The sequence below is a fragment of the Girardinichthys multiradiatus genome, chromosome 9 (assembly GCF_021462225.1).
Source record: "Girardinichthys multiradiatus isolate DD_20200921_A chromosome 9, DD_fGirMul_XY1, whole genome shotgun sequence".
NCBI lineage: Eukaryota > Metazoa > Chordata > Actinopteri > Cyprinodontiformes > Goodeidae > Girardinichthys > Girardinichthys multiradiatus.
This window is the reverse complement of record NC_061802.1, coordinates 31,026,121-31,046,648: the sequence shown is the minus strand read 5'-3', so window position 1 is coordinate 31,046,648 and position 20,528 is coordinate 31,026,121. Positions and strand designations below refer to the sequence as shown.

The window sequence follows — 20,528 nt, the reverse complement described above, 5'->3', positions numbered from 1 at the left end:
AAGTCAGTGAACTATTTAGAGAACATAGTATGAAATTAAGTCATGTTGTCATTGGGTCATTACTGGGATATTTGAGTTGCAGTTGTACCAGTGTATACGCACCGTATACACTCACTGGCCACTTTATTAGGTACACCTTGCTAGTACCGGGTTGGACCCCCTTTTGCCTTCAGAACTGCCTTAATCCTTCATGGCATAGATTCAACAAGGTACTGGAAACGTTCCTCAGAGAGTTTGGTCCATATTGACATGATAGCATCACACATGCTGCAGATTTGTCAGCTGCACATCCATGATGTAAATCTCCCGTTCCACCACACCCAAAGGTGCTCTATTGGATTGAGATCTGGTGACTGTGGAGTCCATTTGAGTACAGTGAACTCATTGTCATGTTCAAGAAACCAGTCTGAGATGATTCGTGCTTTATGACATGGTGCTTTATCCTGCTGGAAGTAACCATCAGAAGATGGGTAACCTGTGGTCATAAAGGGATGGACATGGTCAGCAACAATACTCAGGTAGGCTGTGGCGTTGACACGATGCTCAATTGGTACTAAGGGGCCCAAAGTGTGCCAAGATAATATCCCCCACACCATTACACCACCACCACCAGCCTGAACTGTTGATACAAGGCAGGATGGATCCATCCTTCATGTTGTTGACGCCAAATTCTGACCTGACCATCTTAATGTCGCAGCAGAAATCGAGACTCATCAGACCAGGCAACATTTTTTCAATCTTCTATTGTCCAATTTTGGTGAGCCTGTGCAAATTGTAGACTCAGTTTCCCGTTCTTAGCTGACAAGAGTGGCACCCGGTGTGGTCTTCTGCTGCTGTAGCCCATCTGCCTCAAGGTTTGACGTGTTGCGAGTTCAGAGATGCTCTTCTGCATGCCTTGGTTGTAACAAGTGGTTATTTGAGTTACTGTTGCCTTTCGATCAGCTCGAACCAGTCTGGCCATTCTCCTCTGACCTCTGGCATCAACAAGGCATTTGCGCCCACAGAGCTGCCGCTCACTGGATATTTTCTCTTTTTTGGAAAATTCTCTGTAAACCCTAGAGATGGTAGTGTGTGAAAATCGCAGTAGATCAGCAGTTTCTGAAATACTCAGACCAATCCGTCACCAACAACCATGCCACATTCAAAGTCACTTAAACCACCTTTCTTCCCCATTCTGATGCTCGGTTTGAACTGCGGCGGATCGTCTTGACCATGTCTACATGCCTAAATGCATTGAGTTGCTGCCATGTGATTGGCTGACTCAAAATTTGCGTTAACAAGCAGTTGGACAGGTGTACCTAATAAAGTGGCCGGTGAGTGTATGCGTTTTTTGGTTTACATGGCATGTGAGAGCTGTGGCAGAATATTTAAACTTAAATATCTGGCTTAGGTGAGGATCAATTTATTTTATGCTACAATGTCAAATGTATACTAAAGTGATGCAGATGTGTTATCTCCTTATGGCCTAATGTCTTTCTATTCCACTAAAACATAAAAAATATATGCAGTGGTGTGACAAGGGGATTAGGTTAAAAACTCATGAAAAAGCCCTAAAAGGCCCTAAATTCCATCCAGTAATAAAACACCACAAGACTCCATCTGAATACCATGCGTGCATGTGCACTTCATGTGAGTTTATCTGTTAATATGCAGTTTTAATTCTGATCTGTATTTGTGTGCCTCTGGTTGCCTTCGATCCTAAATTTCACCTCTTTCCAACAGCTCAACTGTAAAACCTAAAAAGACTCACCCGTTAGGCCTCTGAAATTACCAAGGCTTTCTGTAGCCCAACTGCTTATCTCACAGTGCTGCTCTCCTCATCATAACTTAGATTTGTGATTTTGCTGTTTATAAAAAAAATCTAAACCTTTTTTTCTGGATTTGAAAAAGCAGCAGTCATCAGAATGTCTGTTTTTTTCTGTCTTGTCAATTAAATCAAAACGGTTAAAATACTTTTTGTTTATATCAGTGAATGCATCGGCAAACAGCATGCTCTCCGATAGATGTTGGTTTGAGTTAAGAAAAACTTAGTTAAGGGTTAGTGACATTGGCTCTGTGGCATAAATGGACATAATCCTGTATTATATCCATTTAGGTATCAAGGTAAATGATTCAAAACTATCACCTCTAACAAAGAACCTGCAGCACAACTTTGTTCATTTAAAATCAATGTTTGTTGCATTTAATTAGTAACTAAAAACAACATTTACACAAATTAGATTTTTTGTTTGATTAAGTACCTAAATGTAAAATCCAACTTGGAAGGACAGACCTTGAAAGGTCCGATTAGTGCAACTCTAGAAGATTTTGCAACTATGTTTGAAAGAATAACAGATTTAATTCTTGTTAATTATCTTAATAGGACGTTTGGTGTTTTACTGCAGACGCTTCACGGACTCTTTTGTGGAGAACCACAAGGCTTAGTCCTTGGTCCTTTTCTTTTACTTCACATACTGGCTACCATAAAACACATTCTTCATGGGTATATCAAGTGCCATTTAGATCCAGATGATACTTAGGTTTGTTTTTCATTCACTCTCCAATAGAGAGCCAACTACCTTTTTGGTTTTATTTCTTAAATATGTCAGAGCTTAACACAACTAAATCTGAATATAAAATAAATAGAAAAATATGTGAATCTTGAGTTGTTTTTTTGATTGCCACTTTTTAGTTGTAGTTAAGATAATAGTATTTTGAAGTAATGCTGCATTCACTTGAATTTCTGTCTACTATATCAAGCAATGATCAGTATGTAAGTGTGTTACTGCTTTGCATTGCTAGTTTGAACTATTTTATACAGACTTTTATATACAGGAACTGACTAATTCAACATTTAAAGCCTTTGTTCGGTTTTTTAAATGTTTATTTTTTTTTTTTCATGTATGAGACTTTATTTGACAAAATGAAGCCTGTTTAGGCGGAAAACAGTGGTGGACCTGGTGCAAACTACTTTCCAATGTGACCTTTAACTGAAATTTCGGAAACTTTAATCTGTAAAATACTTAGCATGTGTTGTTATTAAAAAGTTTCCATATTATCCTTCATCTCCATCCTGAGAAAATATGTATGACTTAAACTGTCAAATAAATACAGTGCTTTACAGATGTATGTATAAGGTGTATTTGGAGTTCAAATAGTTACAACGCTGTCAGTGTCACTCTGACCTGAGCTAACAGAATGACGTGACAGATAAATATGCCCCGATTTAAGGTGGTCAGATGTCGACCTGCCTTTGCTTTTACTGCGAGTGATTGTCTTTCTTAGAACTGAATAAAGCCAGTGTGCAGGAGATGTTTTCAGCTGCAGAAAGCCTGAACACTGAACCATTAGCAGGAAGGATGTCCATTAAGAAAAGGATGCAACACATTAGAGCGCTTACAACTTCTACAGAGCAGAGGCATTATAAGAGGCTAATATGTCCAGTAGACTGTGGGCAAATTGTTGGATTGCACTGACTTTAAACAATCAAGGTTTAACTTGGCAGGCATGGGCTTCCCTTATCAAATATCAAAACTGAACAGAACACAAACAACATGTACTCATAGTATATCAGGGTGCTCTAATTACACAGTTTATGATCGCAAATTAAACCTAATATAGAGGGGTAGTTAATCACATTAAGTAGACCAACCAATGTTTGCATTGTTCTACACACAAAAACCGACTGAAGTACACTGCTGACTGTATGAAAGGTCACTTGTAGGTTACAGAATAACTGCCCGGAAAAACCTACAATGTGAATTCCATTGGTGGTTGTACAATACAAGAGGGAGTCACGCTCATCCTTTTTAAACAGGAAGTTTCATTAGGAGGACATCTTACCTCTGACAGGAAAGTCTGTGCGGATTTCTGTGCGCCAACATGCAGTAAATACTCATAGACGTATAAAGCTAACCTGGAAAACAAAGCAGAGAGAAAGACAGAAGGTCACATTTTTTAGTTGTACATAACACTTCTCAGATTCATTCAGAATGGTTTTTAGATCATCTTAAATTTCTTTAAACAAGCCGATTCAAGGATTAACACTTGTTTCACTCTAAGAAAGCAATCAAACAAGATGGTCAAACTTTTAAACAAAAGTGGCACAAAATCCTCACCGTTCACACACAAAGGAGCTTAGATAAACAAGACTTTAACCGTCTGAGGATCGTATACATTGTGGCGAGGTTGTAAATGTGTGATATAAGGCTGTGCAGCGAAGAGCTAAAGAGCTTTGGTGGCACTCGGCCATATCCCTGTGGTTTTAGACTGTCTGCTGTTGAGGCCGAGACACTGAAAACAAAATGATGTAGACACTCTGAGGAACACGGGACAGGGTAGAGGAGCAATGAGCTCGGACATGATACTCAGACGTCACCGCACCACTGGTTCAGAGGAGTCTGTGGCATCAGATCTACATCACATCAGAAAAAGAAATACCTACATCTTCAATATTTTACATATTTTCACAAATCACAAACGTTGTTCACATTTAACTTAGCAAAGTACTCCAGTTTTTATGCCGGATCCTGGTGGTCAGAAAGCCAGAAATAGCAGTGAAATGCCCCTCTGAAGCTGCACAAAATGCAGTTGTCATGGCTATATCAATGTGTTCGATATCACAAATTCAAGGGACTGCTTGAATGCATTATTTGGTAGAATATCATGTTTCGAGTGCCATGCATTCAAATTCTGCATGCCAATAATGTTTTTTGGTTTTTTGAAAGACTTTCTTTGCCCCCAGCACCCACATCAGATGTATGTTTTTAATGGCTGAGAAGCTCATGGAAAAAGGTTGGACATTGAGCTACGGTAAAAAAAGAAAGTGCAGTCCAGATTCCTTTAAAAACAGAGGTGTAACCCTATAGTTTCGCACCAAAGACTATAGTCTTTTTACTCTCTGCTTCTCCTCTCACTTTCTAATTTCTACTAACTACTTCACTCTCATCATTAACTGCTTTTGAGACAAAAGTACATAGTTAATGTAAAGTTTCAAGTGCATGGTTTAGTATTGCATGGTTGCAGTTCCTGACATTTCACGTGTGGTCTGACCTTTACCATTTCACAGTTTCTAACCCTGCATTGGTTAGACATTGTTAGGAATGCATGTTATTTGGTTGAGACTAGGCTGGTAAGATACTGTAACTTATTGCTGCCTGTCTTTAATCAGGCATAACATTGCAAAAAATACTAGCGAAACCAAATTAATTTAATATGACTTCCCAAAGTAAGATTTCCAAACAATCTCGAAAACAGAAACAGTTATGATCATCTTATTAGTAATTGCAACCATAAAGTAAAAGAAATACCATTTTATTTTTGTCTTGTTTCAGAATGCAAACAGAGATGCATTATTTTGAGCAGCCACAGGCAAAAGCAGATTCTTCAGACCGTTTGCCTTGCAAACTATTTGAAATTATGAAAATGCATTTTGGTTAGTGTTACTTGCAAAGGTACAACCTAAGGTATGTCTTTAGTCTTTTTAGAATAAATAATATTCTGTGGGTGTCTTTATATTTACACTTCTTGTAATTGTTCAACAGATGCACCATTGGTAAAAAACTGGCTCACAGTGAACGTTATTTCCTGGTGTACTTGATTTTCTTTATAATTGTGCAACCATCAGGATATTTTAAGATTTGAAGGTGTTCTTGCTGATTACTTTTATCTAACAAAATGTTATAATACAGCAAAGCATGCTCATATTTACACAGTAAACACATGAGTTCAGAGTTATTTTTATTTATTTATAAGTGCTTAGAATACAAAGGGATTTTAGCTAACTAGAAACAAAAATCTTTTTAAAATTTCACAAGTGAAAGATGCAATATTTCATGGGATGAATAAATGGAGAGTAGTTGTCTCCCTCCACTCTTTCAAACATCAACTATGGATTTATTCCAAAAAAAAAATTTGTTCAATAAAAAACCAAAACAGACTATTGTTCATATTGCTCAAATGAACACTTTTGTGAGCCGTGTAAGTGACAAAGTGTAGTTTCATTGAAATATTACATAAGGCTGCATTTAATATCAAATCAGTCCACTGAATAAAAAAGGCCAAACTTTACAGGTTGTTTATTAGTTGGCAAAACATTTTAATTCTTCTCGCTAATTCTTCAGATTTCAACCTAAAAACCTGAAAGGTATAGGTATAATGCATCAGCAATGTGGATGTAGATGCAGTGGAGTAATTTGTTTCTGCTGGTTTTACCATGGTAAAAACAGATTACCTAAGTGGAAGATTACCAAAGAAAAGGGGGTAGAAATTTTGATATTACCCAGAACCTTCAGACCTGAGCTTTGTGGAAGGAGCGTGTTAAGGACTTTGGATCTTAAGAATATTTTTAGGATTATGTTTCATTTTAAACTACTCTACAAATCGTCTTTCATTTCAGTCCTGATAAACTAATGGACAACAAACAACACACGAGAAACTAAGGGTTCAGGGTAATTAGGTCCTGGAGGATAAAGGTTCAGGGTAGCATATTGGTAACAAGCCTTTTACTAAAACTCTCACATGACAATGTCGGCAGCAAATCGAAAGATAGGAAAATGACAAATACAGAAAAAGTCCAGATTGGTGTAAAAAGGTGTTTTTTTGTATGCATAAGGACTATGTGCAAAACAACCTGCCTTCTGCTGAAGCATCACATCATTAGTCTATGGCATTTGGTCCCTTAGATGGAAACCAGTAATTTATTACATTTCATTTATCCCAAAGAAAAGACTATGGGATCTGATTAAAGGTTTCCAGTTGATCAAAAAGGAGACACATCCTGTCAGCCAGGTGTTCTTTCAGCTACTAACAAGTGATCGCAAACAGTGTGTGTTTGGAGCCAAAGAGTAGCTGGCTGACCAAACACTACTCTGGGTTTTTATTATACTGAGTAAAATCAAAGCATTGGGGCTCTTATGGAAGGACATGCAAATTGCACACATCAACCCCCTTTCAACCCTCAATGAAATCCAGATCTGTCTTGCTGTGAGTTGTAATCACACAGGGTAATGGTGAAAATTGCATAGATGAGAATTAACGTTGTTCTTTAGACCTGCAAGTTGAACAATTGAACTCCGTAACGCAATTTAATGATCTAAATGCTCACATTTCTTTTTTATTCTTAGTACTTATTTTTTCATCAACTTTTATTTTCAGGCTGCATGTTGGCAGCAAGAAGTCCTGGGTTCGACTCCTGGCCGGGGATCTTTCTGCATGGAGTTTGCATGTTCTCCCTGTGCATGCGTGGGTTCTCACCGGGTACTCCAGCTTCCTCCCACAGTCCAAAAACATGACTGTTGGGTTAATTGGTATCTCTATATTTCCCTTAGGTGTGTGAATGAGTGTGTGCTTGGTTGTTTGCGTGTTGCCCTGCGATGGACTAGCGACCTGTCCAGGGTGTACCCCGCCTCTCGCCCATAGACTGTTGGAGATAGGCACCAGCTCCCCCACGACCCACTGTGGAAGAAGCAGTAGAGAATGACTGACTGACTTTTTTTTCTGCATCTTGTTTTTGACTTAATTCATAATATTAAACACCAATTCTACTTACATAATACTCAGGTTTAGGTTGTATACATTCCTTAACAAAAATACCACATACTAACTAACTAACTAACTAACTAACTAACTAACTAACTCTGGAGTCTTTTTACAGGCACAGTCACTGTTATCTCAGCATGTTTCATTTATTAGTTACATCCCAACTGCAATGCACACATAATAGCATAATTTTTCAAACTTTAATTTCAATCTCCATTTTAAAACATTTTTCAATCTTGCTCTATTCAGTTATACTAAATATTAAATATCCAGTTACTACCTATTTTTCTCTCTGTGCCGCCTTTTTTCTTGCTGATCTGACTTAATAGACAGCTTATAAAGAGCTGGCTTATAATGAACTTGATATATTAATGCAAACTCTTCTTTTCCTGGAGAACAAATTGTTACTTTCTCTCAATAGCTGACTCATCCCTGTTACTTGTCACTGCCTTTGCCTTATTAGTGCTCATCACACAGTCACTGTAAGGGATCTTGAGATGTATAGCTGGCCCAGACTTCAGGAAGCTCAAGGCTATCATCCCAAGCAACTCAAATGTTGTCGCCCACAGTTAACTGAACTTTGCAGACACAGACAAAACTGCATCATTCTCTTCAAACAATCAAGGACAAAACACACATGCACCAATAACAAACAAGCAACTACATAGTTTTATGGTAAATACAGACACTTCTCCCAACTGTGATCTGCTATAAAATTTTCAGATTTCAGCAGAGCTGCAATACTTTTGTGTAATGTGAATGCCTATTTATTTGCAGATCACATGCATTCAGGCCAGCACAAACACTGATATGTTGTTTGGGTGGATACAGGATGATGTTGAGTGAATCAATATTGAACTAGGCCAAAAGTTGAACAACCTGATTTTTCTTTAGCTTTGGACAATCAGAATTGAATGCAACTCAGTGACATGTACTGAGATATATTTGCTCAAAGGAAAATAATTTGTTGCAACTGATCCAAACCAGCTCAAACTTGCAATGAACAGCAAATATGATCACCAGCCTTTCTGTTTTCAAAACCACACACACATTTATTTCCAATCACTTGTGAAAACATAAATGCTTTAAAGTTGGACTAATTATCTGATATGTAATTATCTGTTAGTAAGCATTAACTGGGTGGGTTCAGTACAGTAACAATAATCACTACTACACCTAAGGTAAATAACAGGTAGGAGTGTTGGCTTTAAATTGTAATACCAATCCTAAAAAGTACTGTAAAAGTTAGCAGTATTGTGTTCAGAAACATGTTTATTGAGGCCTGTAAAAATTTAATCTCACACATGGTTATCAGAAAATATCTAGAATGCATTGAAAATGTCCCAAAGAACTGTCAAATCTACAAAAATGAATAAAAATGATTAACTCTAACAAACTAAAAATATTATACAGCAAGTTGTAAAGGTCAAACGTGTGAATGTGTTTTAGCACAAGAAAAAATATTCTTCTTGCTAATTCTTAAGATTACAATTTAAAAAACCTGAAACATATTGGTAAAATGTATCATCAATGAAGTGGAACCATTGTTGATGGTAGATGCAATGGAGACATTTGTTGGATATCACTAAACTGAAACAAGGATCATTCAGCCATGTGTAAGGATGCCCGATATCAGGACTAACATCGGTATCGGTCAATGTTACTTTTTAACAAATTGTTATTGGTCCCATGAATAAAACTGGGCAAATATTAACAACCAATGTTTATTTCCATCTTGTTGCCATTTGTGTATGTATACCCAGAAGAAGAGAGGCCTTGTGGTATTTGTTTGGTCTTGTAACAGTGACACTATGCAGTGCAGGATTGAGGGGTTTTTAGTTGAAGCAGAGAAACAATGTCAGCAGTGTGCTCATTTTGTTCATGTCTTGAATGGATAGGGAATATGTATAATAATATTGGTATAGTAATCTTAAGGGTTTGTTACCATTACTAATATAGTCTAGAAAACGTTGCTGGTTCCAGTTCTGTTTTAGCTTTCATTTGTTTACACATGGTCTAATAATTTCCTTAACTGGACTCAGATACATAGTAGAATATATATAGTGGATTCTATCATGATGAGCTGACCAGGCCCTGCTACAGCAAAACATCCCAAAACATGACACCTCCACCTCCCCGCTTCACAGTTGGTATGAAGTTTCTTCCTGGAATGTTTTATTTGGTTTCAGTCAAACATGTCCTCTGTTGTGTTGTAAATAACAAAGTTTTACAATAATATGTTTAAATAACATTATTACTGTAGTTTAGCTCTTTGTCTACATTCTCTTTGGCAAACCTTCGTCTACCCTTCATGTTTTCTGAGAGCAAAGGTTTCCTCCTTGCACACCTCCGCTGAAAGACAAACATGTTCAGTCTCTTTCTGATTGTAGAGGTATGCACTTTTGTATAAACAGCAACAAGTCTGCTGGAGGTCCATGATGACATTTTAAGGTTTTTGGAGACCTTTTTGAGAATAGGGTGTCCTCTTTTTTTCAAATGAATGCATTTGAATTTAACTTTTGCTAGTTTATTTCCTTTATTTATTTGCTTATTGAATTGGTTCTGAATAAAGATTAGCGGGGGCACAGCAATAGGGTCTTTATACACCCGCAATCACTAATGAATTGTAAACATTTGGCACTAAAGTGTTTTAATGGAATATATAGTTCAATTAATGTTTTGAAGCAAAACAGCCAAACAACTTGATGCATTTCAGAGAAACGTATGTAAGACATGTTCCAGCATGTATATGTTGACTTATTATTTTTGAAAATAAACTGAAATTCTGAATTTGCATAAATCAGTCTCTGTTTTTACAATCTGTATTTTTTCCTTCTTTCCTCTGTTATGTACACATGTTTTCCTCTGTTTCCATTGTGTCAGCCTGAACAGTTCAGACAGCACTGACGTCATGGTGAAAGCAGGGGGAGTCCACTGCTGTAATGTGTTAAATTAAGCCCCTATTTGCAGTGTGAAACACCCAGCAGCAAGCGTCAGTTCCTATATACCCCCTTTTTCACTGTACAGGATCGCACAGAGATTCCCACGAGTTCTGCGGCAATAAAATTTTCATGGTAAAGGCCGGTGTGATCTGAGGGGCGCTGTGCACCAGCAACGGGCACCTGCCCCGACTGCAATGCATTATTTAAAAGCACTCATTCAATTCAGGCTTCAGGGGACACCTTTTGTTACTCTGTCAGGAGCAGTAAGTGTAACTCTGCAGAACAGGAGCTTCAATGCAAGCTGGGGATGCAGTTTTTTTTTAAAACATGTACAGTACGACAGGTGTGTCAGAGGGAAACTAAGGGTCAGTCTGTTTCTTTTTTTAATCTGCGGACACCACAAACCTAAATTCATCTTTAGTGACCCCGACAATGCTTACATGTGTCACTCAGGAATAAAAGATGAGATGCTTACAAGACAAACCACACGCGGCCTTCTCAATGTCTCCCATTTCCTCCAATTTGGCTTTCACTCTCTCTGATGATGTCCACTGATGAAATGCAACAAAGGAAAACACTGATACAAATTCTACGCTGGGAAGTGAGAGATCCGACTGAGTGGGAGGAGGCTTGTTTGACCTGTAACTGACAACATCATGACCATGATAGCAGGTTCACTGAACATCTGTCTGTCATGCTCTTTCAGCGGCAGGATCATTTGCATCTATTTTTACTCCATACTCATTGAGCAGGATTGTAGCCAGAGGACAGAAAAAAAAAAACATCTACTAGTCCCTTTGTGATTGTCTCCTTTCTTTAGGTTCTCCTTTTCATGCAAGCAAAACAGCACTTTGTTTCACATCTATTCATCAAGAAGATCTCCCGGCCTTCCTCGTCTTGAGAAGCAAACCTGACATTTAGCCTCAGGCTATCCCAGCCAGCCTTCTCTCTACTTGCCCCCAGAGATGAGGGCATCTCTGAGTTTAGCCAGCTAAAGCACAGACAGTTAGAAAATTAACTTTCATGTCTTGATTTGAATAATTCAGCCGTGATCACAGTGTCAGAGTGGGGTAAGGTGTGCAAAGAGGTGACGGAGGAATAAGCTGAAGCAGTTTTTGCATTTAGTGGAAGAAGAATTAAGAGATGCACAGACACACTGCTCCCAAAACTAATCATGCTCCTAGGACTTTTTCACATTTTGTCCCATTTTAAACACAAACTTTGATGGGTTTTATATGACAGACTGACATAAAATAGCACACAAAGTATGAATGTATTCAACCCTCTTTATTCAATTACCCCTGCATTACATCATTGGGAATACCAACTGCTTCTAGAAGTCACTAAATTAGTAAAATATTAAATTGCATTAAATAGTTTGAATCCAAATGTATTTAGTCCCCCTGAGAGAATATTTTTGTAGAACACCCTTTGATGCAATTACAGCTGCAAGTCTTTGGGGGTTTATGTCTAAAAGCTTTGCATATCTAGAGACTTTTGTCCATTCACTTTTGCAAAACGTTTAAACTTTGGTCAACTTGGATGAAAAGCATCAGTGAAGTCTTGTCACAGATTCTCAATACAATTTAGCCCAGGACTGATTGGGCCATATTGTGCTCTGATTTGATCTAAATCATTCCATTGTAGCTCTGGCTGTATGTTTAGAGTTGCTGTCACACTGCAAGGTGAACCCCCGACATGTTTTCTTCCAGGGTTGTCCTGTATTGAATTCCATTCATCTACCCATAAACTCTGAACAGCTTCCTGCAGACTGGGTCTGTTTTGGATTTCTTTCAACAATGATTTTCTTGCAATTCTGCAATAATGGTCAGATTTGTACAGTGCATGAGTCTCACACCTGTGCGGTGCATCTCTGCAGCTCCTACAGATTTACGATGGGCCTCTTGGCTGCTACCCTGATCATTCATTTCCTTCTCAATGTAGATGGACGACTACGTTGTAATAGGTTTGCATTTATCCCATAACTTTAAAGTTTTTAAATCTTGGGTTAAACTGAACTCTTTGAGATATTCAAAACTCAAAATATTTTATTATAACCTAATCTGCTAAACCTACTGCTTTAAATTCTCTAACTGTGACCTGTCTGCTGTGTTCCTTGGTCTTCATGATGTTTGCTCACTAATGTTCTCTAAAAATCCTCTGAGGCCATTACAGAACAGCTGAATTTAAAATGGGAATTACGTACACAGGGAAAATTGGCAGCACTGGATTATATTTAGGGATAGCAGAGTAAAGGGAGGTGAATACAAGAGCATGCCACACATTCCAGATTTGTATTTATAAAATGTTTTGAAAACCCTGTATCATTTTCCTTGTAATTTTTAGATATGCACTACTTTGTGTTGGTCTGTCACCTAGATTTCCAATGAAATACATTAAACTTTGTGTGTAACGTGATAAGACGCAGAAAGGTTAAAGGTATAGATATTAAGCTTTGAAACAGAAATAAAGTGTTAAATAAAGTCACATGGAGGTAAGGGAGAGGTTTGGTGCCTGTTTCAGACCCCTATGATGCTGTAAAGATGTTTCACTGAAGCTTATTCCCACTGTGCACAGCGTGTCTGTTTGCGGGTCTTTGTTCTGGCAGTCCTTTTGTCAAAACAAATCAGTGTTGATGAGCATGTAAACACAAACGGCTTTAGCCACGGGTTAATCCAGCCATTTTTCACGCATGCGCATAAACGCATCTGCATTCATAAGAACACATAAATACAGCATGATCATCTCACTGGTAACCTGTTTAACTGTGATAATATCCTCTTACCTCAGAGACACATCTGAGGCATTTCTAAAGATTAAGCATAAGGAACATGTCTGATATTACTGGTACAGGTTTGCCAATAATGAGTTTCATCAACGAGTAGTTAATGAGGGCAACAATGACATAACCTACCATGAAGCAATTAGTCCAAATATTCAAAACACTCATCTGTTTCCTATTATCACCTGACGCTCACCTCATAGCTGTTCGCACGGATGCTTTCCTCTGTATGTTAATAAGAGACAAACTGTTCTGCTCTGTGTGCAGTGTTGCCAAACTGATTAACAACTTCAGGCACAGAGCTTCAATATTTATACTGCCTACTTTATTTCGAGTGCGAAGGGCAACAAATTTGTGCGGATGCACCAAAAGCGGCTGACAACAGGAGGCATTAATTGACTGTTGACACATCTGAATGGGAGCGCCATCACCCCAAATGGTGCTGCGGGTAAATCAAGGGTTTCTTTACTTTCCAAATTCTGTTCCTGCTAATGTTCCTTTGCAGTTCTTTATGCTTCCTTCAAAAGACTAAAATGCAGATGGCTGAGCCATCTGTGTAGAATCAAAACCGTGCATTTAGACATGAATATCTCTGTTAAATGGCATGTAAATAGGTGGGAGGAGCCAGAGGAGGAGCGGAGGATGTAAAGAAACTTGCGTTCAAAACAAACTGATTAACTTTGCACTTGAGGTTCTTCACCCAAACAAATCTAGAACCACTTGAAATAACATCAAAACACTGTAAACACAAAGTAAATACTAAATACGGTCCTTCTTAAGAGAAGATGTTTGATCAAACTTAAACTTTTTTTTTGTGAATCAAACCCTTAATTTAGGGTACTTGATTCAGTCAGTCAGTCATTTTCTACTGCTTATTCCATAGTGGGTCTCGGGGGATCTGGTGCCTATCTCCAGCAGTTTATGAGCGAAAGATGGGCTACACCCTGGACAGGTCGCCAGTCCATCGCAGGGCAACACACATACAACCACGCACACACTCTTTCACACACCTAAGGGCAACTTAGAGAGACCAATTAACCATTAAGTCTTTGGACTGTGAGAGGAAGCCAGAGTACCTGGTGAGAACCCACGCATGCACGGGGAGAACATGCAAACTCCATGCAGAAAGACCCTTGGCTGGGAATTGAACCCAGGACCTTCTTGCTGTAAGGCAACAGTGCTACCAACTGTGCCACCGTGCAGCCCGGATACTCGATTTACTAGAACAAATTGAAAAAAGTTTCCATTTACTGTATAAGGAAAAAAAACACATCTTAATGCTGCTCTGTTAGGTACTCCTATTCATGCATACCTTATTTTTTCTATTTCTATACTCGCTTTTCACACTGCAGGGTCATGGGAGGATCTGGGGTTTATAACCAGTGGTTTATATGGTAGAGGCAAGGTGCACCCTGAGGTCCATCAAAGTGCAGGACAGTACAGACATTTATGCACGCACAAGCTCGCATCTCAGGGAAATTTACAGTAGCCAATCAAGATGACATAAGTGCTTTAGCATTGTGGGAGGAAGTTGAAGTAAGCACCAATGCATGCTGGGATAGAGCATGCAAACTAAGCTGAAGGTTTCCAGATGGAAATCAAACCCAGGACCTTCTTGCTGTCCTAACATCACCTCCACTCGCTTGACACCAGTTTTTAGTCCTTTCAAATTTAATTTTAATTAAAAATGCACTGACCAGACTTTTCCTGGCCAATATCAATTACTGATTTTCTTTGAGTTCTGACTTGCTGATTATGCCGAATATGATTTCTCTTTTTCAGAATTAAAGCATATGAAAAAGAAAACAGAATGTGGTGCAGGCACTTTCTTAGAGAGAGTAGTTTTGCATCCAACAGAAGATGAAGGCATTACAAGGTTACACTCATTTATGCATCAAAGCAAATGTAATTAACTTTAAGCAGATTTTTACTAAACCAAAAACTTGATCAAAGTAAATGCTGGGGGATTGATGTATTTATAGCTCTGATGCAAATAATACATAGGAAAAGAAAAGTGAAATGTTTCAGTAATTGACGCGGCGATCATCAAACAGAGCCCAACAAGGGAATATCGTCCAATTCTGACCTCTGATCGTCTGATCAGTTCTAATTAAAAGGCTAAGATAAAACAGAAGAATAACAACAAATTGATGACCATACGCATCAGTTTTTCCTCTCCTATTTTTATCACACTAGATCTTTTCTGTTCACACGAAAGACCTAAAGAAAATAACCTTAAACAAGGATCTGGTGTGAACACATCCCTACCCCCTACCCCCTACACTCCTGCTACCTGTGCTATGAGGAAAATTAAGCTAGCCAGCTGAATCTCACTTATATGGTGAGGCCTTGGTTGTGTGGAGGAATCCACGTAATTGTTTGCATGCCAGGATGTGTTCAATTGCATTTCTAAACAAAGTCAAGACTTTCAAGGCTTTACAGATTTCTTTTTTTTTTTTACATCCAACACTGTAAAGTACAGCATCCTAAACACACTAAAATGCACAGTTGAGGTTGTATCTAGGAACATTTTGTACACTTAACCTGAGATCCACAGCATGTAACTGAGACGTTCAGTACTGTAAACCCTTTTTTCGTTGTGTTTCAATTTCAAAATCCACTGCTTCACACATGCACACACCAGGCTATCTGCAAAACACCAACAACTGCACCGCAATCAAGGCATACCTCAAATAAAGCATTATTACCAGTGGAGCCATGGTTACACAAAAAAAAAAAAAAAAGCTGCATAACAACTCTGACAGTGACAACATATTTTAGTCAAACTCTTTATATGTTAAAGAAGAAAAAACATTCAAGAAACTATCGAACTAGTCGAATATTTTAGGAGTAAAGTAAAAATTCATGAAAACCAGCTGCACATTTGCAAAAACAAAACTCAGAAAATGAAGTCAACAGCCCATCTTGTTGTTTTAAATATTAATATGGAAAAATGATGAAATGATGCACTGCAAGAGCAATATAAGGAGGCAGTTTATTAAAATGTTTACAGACATAATCATTCATATTTAACTCTAATTCTAAGTTTTCCTATTAAACATTGATATTCTAGTATAACTTATACAGTATGAAATGTCCACACCCATGCGGTCTGACTGCCTCCAGCTGTGCAAGCAAAACATTTCTCTACACTCTACATTTTGTAAATGTTGGTGTCAACAAGTTTTGCATTTCTAGCTAAAACATTGCATCACCTGTTCTTCATTAAAACAACGCCAAGATAAACATGTTCGTGCAGCACTTTCATTGTCGTTTATTTTTTCACTCTGATCTCAGGTCAGGTTCATGTCATGTCGTTTTCCATTCATTTTATTAAATAAGAAAGACCTGATGATCAATCCTCACAGCAGGAGCTGCAGCTTTGATGCCAAACTCTTGCTTTAATGGCACATGCATCCATCTGGTGTGCCTTCTTTTCATTAGGCCAGTATGTAAGGGTTTTAATGAATATGTAAATATGAATATGATAATTCACTGAAGCCGTTGTTGCGAGCGCTACGATTACAAGGGAACATGTGTTAGCCCTGCGGGGCAAGTTAGGGGGACAAGACAGGTGAGGGGAGAGGGCGAGCCTCGTCTGTGATGTGTGGACATTACCTGCTGGCCTGTGACGTGTATACACACCAAATACAGTGCTTTGCAAAGCGCTTACTATTTCACATTTTGTCACGTTAAAACCACAAACTTCATTGTGTACTGTTAGGATTTAATGCGATGGGCCAACACAAAGTAGTGCATAATAGTGAAGTGGATGGAAAATTACACATGAGCTCCAGATTTCTTTTATAAGTAAAAGTATCAAAAGTGTGGCATTGTATTTAACCTCCTTTACAATAATGCTCATTAATTATATCCAGTGCAATCAACTGCGCCCAATTAGTAAAGAGAATTCACTTCCGTGTATTATATCTTTAATATAAATACGGCTTTTCAGGGAAAACAGAAACAAACTACTTCAGAACCAAGAACACAGCAGCCAGGTCATTTATAAGGTGTGGCGAGTTTGGTTATAAAACAATATTCCAAGCTCTGACCTTCACTATGCTTTCTTCAGCTCATCATCCAAAACATGCTTGTGGTTTAACTGCTAACCCATTGCCCACAACCCAAGCTGACAACTTAGAGCAGAGTCTGTAGTAACTCTGGAAGAGCTGCAGTGATCCACAGCTCAGGTGGGAGAATCTGTTAGCCATGAACTCTACAAATCTGGCCTTTTTCAGAGAGTGGCAAGAAGGAAGCTATTGCCGAAAGAAAGTCACAAGAGGTTCTGTTTGGATGTGAATGGTGCTCTGGCCAGATAAGATCACAACAATACTGAACTTTCCGGCTCACATGAAAAACGCTATATTTGGCAGAAAAACTTCAATACTGCAAATTACCCTGAACAACCTATAACCACAGTGAAAACTGGTGGTGGCTGCATCAGGCTTTGGTGATGCTTTTCTTCAGCAGTTCAGGGAAGCTGGTCACAACTACTGGGGAGACAGGGCAGGAAGTTCACCTTCCAACTGGACAACAGCCATAAAAGCCAGATCACCATTGTTAATGACTTAGATCAAATCATATTTCTGTCTTAAAATGGTCTAGTCAAGGTCCAGACATGAAACCAATCGAGAATTCATAGCAAGACATAAAAGCCTGTCTGAACACAAATGTAAATCATGGCTTTTGGACTTTAATTTGTAAAAAATGTTGAAAACCATGTATTATTTCCCTTCCACTTTACAGTTATGCACTTACTTTCTGCAAAAAATCTTATAGAAATAGATAGCACTGGTGATTGTAATGCGGCAAAATGGGAAATAAGTTCAAAGGGTCTGAAGCTTTTGCAGAACACTATAAACAAGTTTAAGAATTGGATAGGATTCTTTAATAGTATAGGCAAGTTGTTACAAATAAGTGACAGATATTTAAATAACAGCAAACAGGATGAACAATAAAGGTTTTGTAATTTATAAGCAGCCTCGAATTAGATGAATTCATCTTTCGCAGCTTTTCTCAAAAGACTTGTAGTTCTTATGAGTTAAATAATTAATCCTCCTCCTACACTATCATTTGAAATACATGCTGCCTCTGCACTGATTTCACTCCCAGTGACACATGCAACATAATCCACAGCCCCTCAAACAAGCAACTAAAAACTAACTAAAGATAAATTATATATCGGCTTTTACCATACTGTAAATAACCCAGGCTCCACAAACAGGTGTAAACAGAGATGCTGGTGCTTCATATGCAATATTAAAGCATCATATGCTGGTTCAAAGGTCAGCCCGCCTGCTGCTGCTCATAAATCCACATGGGACTGTTTTCATTTAGGATTCACTCCTACGCATTAAGAAACACACAGACACTCAATTTTTCAACAAAATGATGTAAATTCAGAGTGAAATCAAACGCTCCCTACAAGCAGATGTGCACAAAGTCGTCCTAGAGGAAGCCTCCGCTAAGCGCCTAAGCGACTCACATCACTGGAAAGCTTAATCAATCAAATATGACACGGTAATGCATCAAAACATATAAGAGTCTCAAAAGAAATTGTGTTTCCATTACAGACGTATGATGAGGGTCGTGTAGCAGCACAGCCTCCCAGGACTTGACATTGTTTTAGGGATTACAAACGCGTCTCCATGGGGAGCCCATCTCGTTGCTCCACAAATTCGTACTGTTTGGTGCGTAAAACAGGAGACCTCATGGTGATAGAACAGCACCATGACGATTCAAAGAACTCTCTGAAGGCTCCCGTAAAGAAATAACTTTTTACTCCACTGAGCTCAGCAGTAAACGGGAAGACATCACTCTGTGACATTTAAAAGTTGCTCATAATAAACCAAATGTCTTGCAGCAGCCAATAAGCGAGTTGATATGAGAATAAAAACTAAAACTGGAAACAGAGAGTTTTTTGTTTTTGAAAAATATCTGCTTGGAATAAAGTTTCACGCTGAAATAAAATCACCGTTTTTCAATTTAAAAGTTAAGCATCTTTGTATGGTTGCTGAACGGGACAGCGCCTTCCCCCTCTTGCCGCCTGAAGTGCCTGCGCCCCATGTTTTGCGCACCAAAAACGCACAGCCTAAGCGCTTCAAGCCTCTAAAAAGCACCATTTCCACCGAAAGCATCCAGCGTCTTCATCCTTGAAAGTTTCAAGGAGACACAAGCGAGCAATCCGTGCATCCACGGACACATGCTTTTACCCCAACAACAATGCCTCCTCAACTTTTACCGCCGCACAAGTGCGCGTTATAAATAACCAGATAAATAAAGACACAACCCGTCCAATTTTCCTTATCCCCGCACTAACTTACAGAGGTGTTCGCTTCACATTGTTAGAAACTAACATGCGCATAATTACACACGGGAGACGTGTTTTTGAAGGAAAAAGTTTAAGAGTCGCGACTCCAAGGTGGTCGGATGAGCTGAGGATGAGCGCACTTTACTCCAGCTCACTCCTTTTAAATTACACTACCTAGTTTAGAAAGTTGTGCGCCCCTCCGCTGCCCCCTCGTCCGCACGGATAAGCAGGTAAAAACTCTCACAATAAAGCAGCAAAATCCACTTACTTTTCTCTCGCTTGGCTATCGGAAGGGACGACAGCTCCTTTACCTTTGGCGTACATGCTGAATTCTGTTTTAAGACTTTTGCCCCACTCAACACCTGTCAAAGAAAGCAGCCAGGAAAACGCTCCATCTCCATAGCTACCCCTTTAGTGTTTTTCCTTCCCCCCCCCCCTCCTCCTCCTCCTCTTCTCCCCCCCTTCCCTCCCTCCACCCCATCCTCCTCCCTCCTTCCTCTCTCTCTCTCTCTCTCCTCTCCCTCTCTCCTTTCCTCTCTTTCTTTTTTTTTTTTTACATCTCCAACATTGGCCACAAATCAGGCACAGTTTCTACTGGGGAGACTTGAAACCGTCCGCTATTGGATTTTTTTTTCTACATCTCAGTCGCTGTTCCACTGACCTGCTCCTCCTCCCGCCGCTCTGCAAATGGTGGGGGCTCCTTAAAGGAAAACGCACACTTTTTGTTTGTGGAGTTTCACCAAGATGAGGAAAAAAAGGGGCGGAATGGGAAAGATTTGCCGGGTACTTTTACTCCTCTGTTCGGGACAGGGTAGCTGGTATATCCTCCCTTGTCTTTTGAAAACATACCAGGACTTTGACTCCCCCTTCATTCACAGGGATGGAAACGCTATCGAATGTAACCAGTTCTTGCAGACTCTTACCTTTGTATTGAATGAGCTCCATATGTAATGAAAAGGATTAATATTAATGA

General features: G+C 39.0%; 1 protein-coding gene across 2 annotated transcripts in view; it reads right to left on the bottom strand.

Moving 5' to 3' along the window:
• ssbp4 (single stranded DNA binding protein 4) overlaps nt 1–19,979 on the bottom strand; it is a 133,657-nt gene extending 113,678 nt beyond the window's left edge. For both annotated transcript variants that reach the window (XM_047375147.1, XM_047375148.1), the window contains exons 1-2: nt 19,824–19,979; nt 3,823–3,895 (exon numbers count right to left, since the gene is read on the bottom strand). In XM_047375147.1, the coding sequence (XP_047231103.1) occupies nt 3,823–3,895; nt 19,824–19,879 (129 nt within the window). In that variant the 5' untranslated portion in view covers nt 19,880–19,979. The remainder of the gene's footprint in view (nt 1–3,822; nt 3,896–19,823) is intronic.
• Nucleotides 19,980–20,528: the final 549 nt, after the last annotated feature.